Source organism: Vicia villosa, linkage group LG1, assembly GCF_029867415.1.
Source record: "Vicia villosa cultivar HV-30 ecotype Madison, WI linkage group LG1, Vvil1.0, whole genome shotgun sequence".
Lineage (NCBI taxonomy): Eukaryota > Viridiplantae > Streptophyta > Magnoliopsida > Fabales > Fabaceae > Vicia > Vicia villosa.
The window spans coordinates 240,937,110-240,946,310 of NC_081180.1; the positions used below are offsets into that span (position 1 = coordinate 240,937,110).

General features: G+C 36.5%; 1 protein-coding gene across 1 annotated transcript; it reads right to left on the bottom strand.

The window, feature by feature from the left end:
• Nucleotides 1–899: 899 nt before the first annotated feature.
• Nucleotides 900–1,481, bottom strand: LOC131597538 (uncharacterized). Its single transcript, XM_058870233.1, has one exon. The coding sequence runs from the start codon at nucleotides 1,479–1,481 to the stop codon at nucleotides 900–902; it is 582 nt and encodes a 193-aa protein (XP_058726216.1).
• Between the last annotated feature and the right edge of the window lie 7,720 nt (nucleotides 1,482–9,201).

Genomic DNA, 9,201 nt, shown 5'->3' on the forward strand with positions numbered 1-9,201 from the left:
TAAAAATTGTTTATGAATTGCTTAAATGAAATATGGTAATTTGGATCCACAAAATATGACACAAGCAAATGATGTTCTTCCATTGGAGATGCTCTAATCTCACAACTAAGAGCATCTCCAATGGTGCAACCCATTTTTGGGTTTTTTGTGGGACCCATTAAGCCACATCATCTTGAAGCAACTCACTTAATTTTCATTTCAATGGTGCAACTCTAAAGAACCCATATTAAGTCTCACATTTTTATTTTATATATTAATATTTTATTCATATTAAATTTTATTTGATTTAAAATAATAATTTAAAATATTTAAATTTAAATTAATATAAAATAAATAAAACTAAAATTAAACATAAAATTTAAAATGCTAATTAAAATTAATCTCAAATACATGACATATAACTAAAAACAATAAAAATAAATAACATAACATAATTACTCAAAGTTAATTTTCATCATTCTCATATCCAAAACGTTCCCAAATATGCTCGAATAGATCTCCTTGAAGTTGGCGATGAACTTATTTTTCACGAAGACTTGCTCTTCTTTATAGTCTTGTTGCAAGATTCGGATGAGTTCCGTTAAATGTATCAGTTGTTGAGTACGTGTCATCTACATTATCATAAGAGTAATCAAAATCACCTCCATATGTGTGTCGTTCGTCTTCAACAATTATGTTGTGTAATATGATGCTAGCATATATGGTATGCTTGAGGATTTCCATATGCCAGGCACGCGCTGGGCCACGTATAATTGCAAATCGAGATTGAAGCACTCAAAATGCCCTCTCCACATCCTTTCTAGCTGATTCTTGATGTTTAGCAAATAATTTTCTCTTTTCTCCCTGTGGCATTGAAGTGGTCTTGACAAATGTAGCCCACTCAGGATATATATCATTCGCTAAATAATATTCCATATATAGTTCATAGTGGGAGCATGTCCTTCCAAAATATCGTTAAACACATTGGATTGGTTTAGCACATTAATATCATTGTTTGAACCTGCAATATCAAAAAGTGCATGCCAAATCCATAAGTCTTGTGATGTCGGTGCTTCAAGCATGATTGTGGGCTTACCATGATCACCTTGAGAAAATTGTCCTTTCCATGCAACAGGATAATTTTTCCATTCCCAGTGCATACAATCAATGGAACCCAACATTTCTGAAAAGCCACGTGACTCTCCCATTTGTAAAAGATGTTCAACATCTGTGTTTTTAGGCTTTCTCAAATAATCTGCCCCAAATACAACATTCACACCCCGGACGAATCTTTCTAAGCACTCAACTGAAGTGCTTTCACTGATTCGAACATATTCGTCTACACTGTCAGCGGGAGACCCATATGACAACATACGAATAGCAAATGTGCATTTCTGCAATGGTGAAAGACCTATTTTACCAGTTGCATCGGCCCTCATTTTGAAATATTCATCATGATTTCCAAGGGCGGATGCAATTGGAAGAAACATATACCGATGCATTCTAAACCTTCTTCAAAATTGAACATCTGCGTATACTAGATTTTCAGAGAAGTAGTCATTGAATAAACGATTGTGCCCTTCTTCATGACTTCGATCTATCATTTTTCTTCTCTTTGGCCTAGAGGAACTTCCAAATTGATATTCCTTCTCGAGCATTATTCATAAATTCTTCTTCAATCAAGTCCCAAAAGATATCATTTGAACTGTATGAATCCATTAAAGTGAGTGAAGAATGAAATAAGAATGAGAAAATAATGAGAAGGGTGGTCATATATATAGTGATATATGAATAACGACGTGTTTGAATAACGACTAGTTTGAATAACGGCTAGTTTGAATAACGAATAGTTTGAATAACGGCTAGTTTGAATAACGGATAGTTTTAATAACGGCTAGTTTGGATAACAACATAATATTTATTACAAATTAAATTGGTGTTGATACATAACAAGTACTACAACTTTTCATCATGACTAAATTCCATATTCTTTTTTCAACTTATTATAATTTTTTCACGAATATCTCGTTGACTATCATTCATCATAGAAGTGTCTTTCGAGAATAATTGCATTGCATTAAACTCCATCTCGTCCTACTTACATTGAGCTAGTCTTTCCATGCATGCTACTCTTTTATTTCATGTATCTTGTACAACATTTGAAGGTGATTCAGATGCATTTGCCTTTGCCTTGCCCTTCCTTTTTGCTGCCTTTTGTCCCATCGGACACTCCAGTGGAGATGTTGAGTTATATTCATAACTTGAAGGTGTATCAAGGTTAGGCGATGATGAGTATGCTCCACTAGATGAAGTCTTTTCTCAAGATTGAATGGTGTACCTTCAACTTGAGCATAAAAAGCATGTGCATTAGCCATTATATCTTTCTCCGAGGTACCTTTTTTCTTTCCATGAACAGCTAGTTTGTAACACCCAACAAATTTTTGAACCGGACCATTTATTCGATGCCATCGAGATTTTAATTGACCAAACTACTTCTCTAACGAGTATCCACGATAGTGGTTATAATTAGCAGCAATTCTTGTCCAAAATCTTTCAACTTTTTGACAACTCCTACAACAGGATCCTTTGAAACATTTAGCCATGATTGAATAAGAAGTGTATCTTTATCCCTTGTGAATATCTCTCGATATTTTTTTTTGAATCGATGGTATTTCTTTATCTTCAAGTGTAATATTTTCAATACCAACTTATGTTGAAAATTCCCGCACTTGATATTCGGACATAGAACCAATCGGTGTTTCATGTTCATGGCGAAGAGCGGGATTTGTTGCCGGTAACAAAAGTTGAAAATTTTGAGAGTCAACATGTTGATGATTTTGCATAAAATACAAGAAGACTTGTTGATAATTATATTGATTCTGATCCATTTTAAATAAAGTGGTGTTATTTTGAAATAAAAAAAGAAGATATGAAATTGTGATAGGAATGTTTTGATAACTTTTCTATAAATGATCACATTTCATAATAAGAAGAATTTATAAAGCTTAAAAACAGGAATTATTATATTAATTTCTTGTACAACTGTCATAATTTGGAGGTGGTCTAAAACCATCATCATGATTCAAACAAATTTAAAAAAATTCAAATTTTCATAAGAGGACAAAAGCAGAAAAAGTGGGAAATAGCAAGAAAATGGCAAAAACACATACTGCCACATGAAAGGCAGCCTGTTACCTTGCTATTCATGATTCCAAACCTAACAACTTCCCATCCAACCCTTGAATCACACCAAAGCTACACATTATATCTTCCCCTAGTATCACTTTGCAAGAGTACTCTCTAAAACGTCTTAAGAGTTTCACACTGAAACTCTGATAGAGGTGAGCTAGACTACCCTACACAGAAGATCACAACAAACAACAAGTTGTAATGTAGCACAACATTATTGGTATTTTCTTAACACTACAGAAGGAGTAGAAACAAGATTTCAGGACACATAATATACATCTCAGTGGGTTTCTTTACATACTTTCATTGAAGCCTCATCGGAAGGTTTCCAATAATAGGTAACACTCTTAATCTCTGAATGTGCTTGTCTTGACTCTAAACCATGTTTGTTGTCGCTTTTGTTTGCAAGAATATGTTAGGAAGCTAATTCTAAACCCTAACAAAACTAGAGAAAAGCAGTAAAACTAAGAGAAGGATAAAACTAAACTATAAAAATTAAATTTCATTTTCATTTCCTTGATATCCTAATGTCTCAATGAGACTATGATGAGTGGTAAATTGTTGTGAATTTGAGTGTGAATAATTAGCACTCATCCGCTTAATTCATTTGCTTTTAGTCAATAAACCTTAACTTTAGTGTATATTTGGTATAATTTACGTTATAGTGTATATATTGCGTTATCGTGTAAATATCGTTGAGTTTAATTGTTTTCATCTCATTTTTGTAGGTATTCAAGCATTGATATTTATTCATAGTTAGATAGAGCATTGAATAAGCTTTCCAACGCTTCAAATCGGGCGCAAATCGGAGTTACAGTTCTCAAGTTATGGCCGAAACAGTGCAGAATTTTTGCTGTTCTGGTGTACTTCGCCGGGCGGAGCAATTGGCTCTCCGGGCGAAGTAGAAATACTCAAAAATGTGATTTGCTACTGTCTGGAGCCGCCGGGCGAAGCCACTTTGCCGTCGGGCGAAGCGGTACTGACTGAAACACGTTTTAAGGGCCAAAAACACATTTTTTAGGTTATGGTTGGATATTTTAGAGCTCCAATCCATCCAATAGCATTTTTTGAATGGAATGATGCTAGAAAACACATTGGAGCTGTCAAATGGATGATCCGGGGTTGAATCCTTCATCAATCGGAACCGACAAACCGGGAGATTTTTGGGTTTTTCTCCATTTCTTCTCTTTGTAGTTTCTTTTGTGAGTTTTGTTATGTATATACTTTGATCTAATGTATATTTGTTGACTATTATGTTATATAAAGCTTGCTTTCATATTTTTATGGATTATTGTCTTAAGTTGAGTATATTCGGTCAATAAGTTTAAGTTTGTGAAGAGTAGATTATATGCAATACTTGATAGTTTCTTCTCTCTAAAGAATGAATTCTTTTTGTGTTAATATTTACTTTTCCAATTTTTATCTTTAACAAATTCAATCCAAACTCATAACTATGGAAACTGTTGAACGACAGTTCAATGCACTAGTCCCTGTGGAGACGATAAATTCCCGGAGTAATATTTCCAAAACTTTTGTTGCTTGCCGCTTTACCGCTCCAACAGACTACAATATATAATGCTACTAATGGATAACAAACTAAAAAGCCCAAATATTAATAAAGGCCCAAATAAATAACAATACAAATAAAACTACTATTTATATAAATTCTAAATAAATTTAAAACTACCATTATGTAACTGTTCACAGGATGTAATAGTTTAATTAGGGTTTTTATTTCTTCTTTTATTTTTCTGCCCTACAGGTGTTTATTGTAATAGCGTAGGCTTTTAATTCTGCCTTTATTTTTCTGCCGTGGTTAGTAATCCTAGGGAGTGCAAGCCTTGCTAAAATTAACCTAGTATCACTCTAATTACAAGATAAAATATCTGAATATTGATCACCTGATTGTGCCACACACACACCTTTAGGGTAACCTCTTTTGTTGCTTGTTGCCTTTGAATTTTAAAATAGTCAAGTCCCTCAAATACGGGGATACCTAAAGCAAATGTCACTCTCAGTTCATAAATCAGCATAAGATGATAGTCCCTTCGACGTTGCCTAACAGAAAAATGATCTTGTCCCTCGATGTTGCGTCGGTAAATGATGATTGTCCCAATTGCTAAGGTATCCTCGATGACCCTTTACATCCAATGAAAGGATCTCCTCGATGACCCTTTACATCCAATGAAAGGATTTCCTACCCTCTTATGGTATGAATAGCCCTTTCACACTGAAAAGCTAAAAGAACAAATTTTAACTTAGGGTAGGTACTCTTAACTGCTTGCTCATCATCAAAATTCAAAACTATCTTTTCCCACTTTTTTTCAAATCAAATTCAAAATACTACGCTTATTTACAAGCTAAAGTTCTTATTCAAACATTTTTATTCAGACTCTTCAAACTTTTTTTGAAAACAAATGTGAGCTAAGCAATTAAGAGCACATGGATAACCATGGATACAAAGGGTGCTTACACCTTCCCTTTGTATAACTTACCCCCCAAACTCAATCTCTTTCAAAAAGGTTTTTTCTATTCTTTTAGCCTTTCCAAAGTGGATAAAATAAAAGTCGGTGGCGACTCTTGCTATCCGCAACATTTCAAAAAAGTCAGTTCTCCCACCGTATTATAGAGCTGCACGGAAGCACTCGGGATTGAGCCGAGTATCAGGTGTCTGTGCGACCAACTTGGCTGGAATGATTATGCTGATGATGTCCACAAGACCTACAGGAACCTTACTCTAGAGTTCCTTAGCTCCTTAGATTATAACCCATGGGTAGGTGAAAGAGATGATCGAGAGCGGACTAACTTCAGATTGTTTGGCACTGAGTACACCCTGAACATCAAGGAGTTTGGTGATTTACTTAGTTTCCAAACTGGACCGAGCACCATCACTAAGATGCCACTGAATTACTTTTTGAGTAAAGACATTGACAAATTCTGGAAGGACATTACTGATGGAGCTAGCCTTGACCCTTCTACCCAGCTGTCAAGGAAAATCCTTAATCCAGCCTTCCGGTACTTTGAGATGATCCTTTGTCACACATTATTTGGGAGGAGCTATGGTGACCACCTAGTCACTGGTGAGGAGGTCTTATTCCTATACTGCGCCAGTCAGTCCAGACCCATCGCTAGTGGAGGTTTTTTGATAGAGAGCTTAGACCAGACTTCCAGATCTACTACAGGATTCATACATTCCAGAGGGAATGTGACACAGAAAGCCTTTCTCTTGGCTTGGACAGGATGTTATTTCAGCTTACTCCATACTGTGAGTATACCTTTCTGGATCTAGATTTCTGTATGGATCGTGGACTCATGAGGAGGGCCTCCTTCCATCCATATCAGTATAGGTTACTCATCGATGATCAGACAGTTTACACCTTTACCTTGCCAGACACCCAGATGACATGTGTTTCCAACCCTGCTAACTGGAACTACTCTGTAAAGGGTTGGGGTGAGACATCGTATTCTACTCCTGAGTACACTCCTGGCCCTGAGGACCCCATTCCTGAGTACACTCCTGGCCCTGAGGATCCCGTCCCAGAGTACACACCCGGACCCGAGGTTGTGCACACTACTGTTTTTACTAACAACCTCAATTTGCAGGAACCTGGCATTCGCACTCTATTGATCGTTATGCGCACCGAGATAGCCATGCTCCGCAATGAGGTGGGTGGCCTTCATTTACAATTGGAGCTGAACGATGCATCTTTTGCTGGTGAGTTAGATGATCTATCTCACGAGGTTGGAGATATTCGACGCCAGTTGACTGAGCTGCGTGGCCCAGACCCTCCTGCAGAGCATCCTTCTGGTTGGTGATAGATCAGTGATGTTCGCGAGATCTCTTGTCTTAGTATATATATATATATATATATATATATATATATATATATATATATATATATATATATATATATGTTTGTGTTTTTCCCTTATTTATAATTATATTGTTCTACTAATGTTTTTGTTTTTTTCTGGTCATCTTAACGAAAAATAGAAAAAAAAAGTTATATATATATATATATATATATATATATATATATATATCTGTGTTAGAACAAGATTTGTTCTGATCAATTATCTTAGTTTTGATGATAACAATAATATGAATTTTGCTTAAGATAATATGGTACTCTAATCCAATGCAATTTCCTTTTCAGGAAATATATAAAGAGTATGCATAATTCAGCGCTCAGAAGCTTTGTCTCAAAGGGTTCAGCATGCAACATCAGAACATGGTCTGGCAAGACATCAGAAGATGGTCGAAGCAGAATCAGAACATGGGTCTATGGAAGCATCAGAAGAACATGAGATCAGAAGCACTGAAGTTCTGATGGTATCACGCACAGAAGCACTTCAAGGTCAGAAGATCAGAAGAAGCTATGCACCAAGCTGTTTGACTCTGATGATATTCAAACGTTGTATTCACAAACATCAGATCAGAAGGAAGTACAAGTGGCAGGCTACGCTGACTGACAAAAGGAACGTTAAAAGCTATTAAAGGCAACGTCAGTAGACACAGCGTGAACAAGGCTCGAGGTAGTTGACAAAAGCGTATAACATTAAATGCGATGCTGTACGGAACACGCAAAGCATTAAATGCACTCAACGGTCATCTTCTCCAACGCCTATAAATATGAAGTTCTGATGAGAAGCAAAGTTAACAACTACGATTCAAAAACTCATATTAACTTGCTGAAACTCTGTTCAACTCAAAGCTCAGAATCTTCATCTTCATCAAAGCTCACTACATTGCTGTTGTAATATATTAGTGAGGTTAAGCTTAAACGTTAAGAGAAATATCACAGTTTGTGATTATAGCTTTTAAGAAGCAATTGTCATACTCTTAGAATTAATTACATTAAGTTGTAAGGAACTAGAGTGATCGTGTGGATCAGAATACTCTAGGAAGTCTTAGAGGTTATCTAAGCAGGTTGTAACTAGAGTGATCGTGTGGATCAGAATACTCTAGAAAGTCTTAGAGGGTATCTAAGCAGTTGTTCCTGGAGTGATCAGTGTGTGATCAGAAGACTCTGGAAGACTTAGTTGCTGACTAAGTGGAGAACCATTGTAATCCGTGCGATTAGTGGATTAAATCCTCAGTTGAGGTAAATCATCTCTGCGGGGGTGGACTGGAGTAGTTTAGTTAACAACGAACCAGGATAAAAATAACTGTGCAATTTATTTTTATCTGTCAAGTTTTTAAAGCTACACTTATTCAAACCCCCCCTTTCTAAGTGTTTTTCTATCCTTCAATCTGTGTGTGTGTGTGTGTATTCTATTTTTGAAAAAAAAAGGGTACTAGGTACACCCCCAAGATATAAGTGAAGACAAGTAAGAGAGGCCCAAAAGCTAAAGAGGATAAAAATCCGGCCCAGCCATTTTTGAACTAGTCGCGCCCTCGGTGGGCCTGCCGCGCCCACGGTGACGCAACGGTCACCTAACGGCTAATTGCTCGAAAATCACTCCATTCTTCCCCTTTTTCCATTTCCAATCCCTCTTTCTTCCATTCCTAGCTCCCCATAACTCCAATTATCATCCATAACTACTCCACTATATTACTTCCCACCATAAATACTCATCAACCACCACTTTCTTCCACTACCTATAAATACCCCCTCTATTCTATTTTCTTTATCACATCTTCACTAACTCTACATTCCATAACCTCCCTCCTCTCTTTACACACATCCAAAGAAGATCCTATGGAGTTTGAAGGCTACATTTTACAAGAGGGCAAACCGGGGGCAAAGCAACGTCAACTGCTTGAGAAGTTGCTAACCACACCAATTCACTCCACCAGGTATATCGATGAAAACTCTCTTTATTCATTAGGGATATACCATAGTGTCTTCTTCCTTCTCGACAAACTAGGCATGCATGATATATTTGCCACTCAAGCACCCACCTATCCTAGGCTGACTTTCGAATTTCTTAGTTCCTTAATCTACAACGTCTCGCCTAACACTGCTAGCACCGTAGGTGGAGTCAAATTTATAATGTTTAATGTTGAATATGATTACTCCACCGACGGTC

Bases quoted from the DNA above. Each gene is read 5' to 3' on its own strand.
- LOC131597538 (XM_058870233.1), bottom strand. From the start codon at position 1,481: ATGCATCGGTATATGTTTCTTCCAATTGCATCCGCCCTTGGAAATCAT.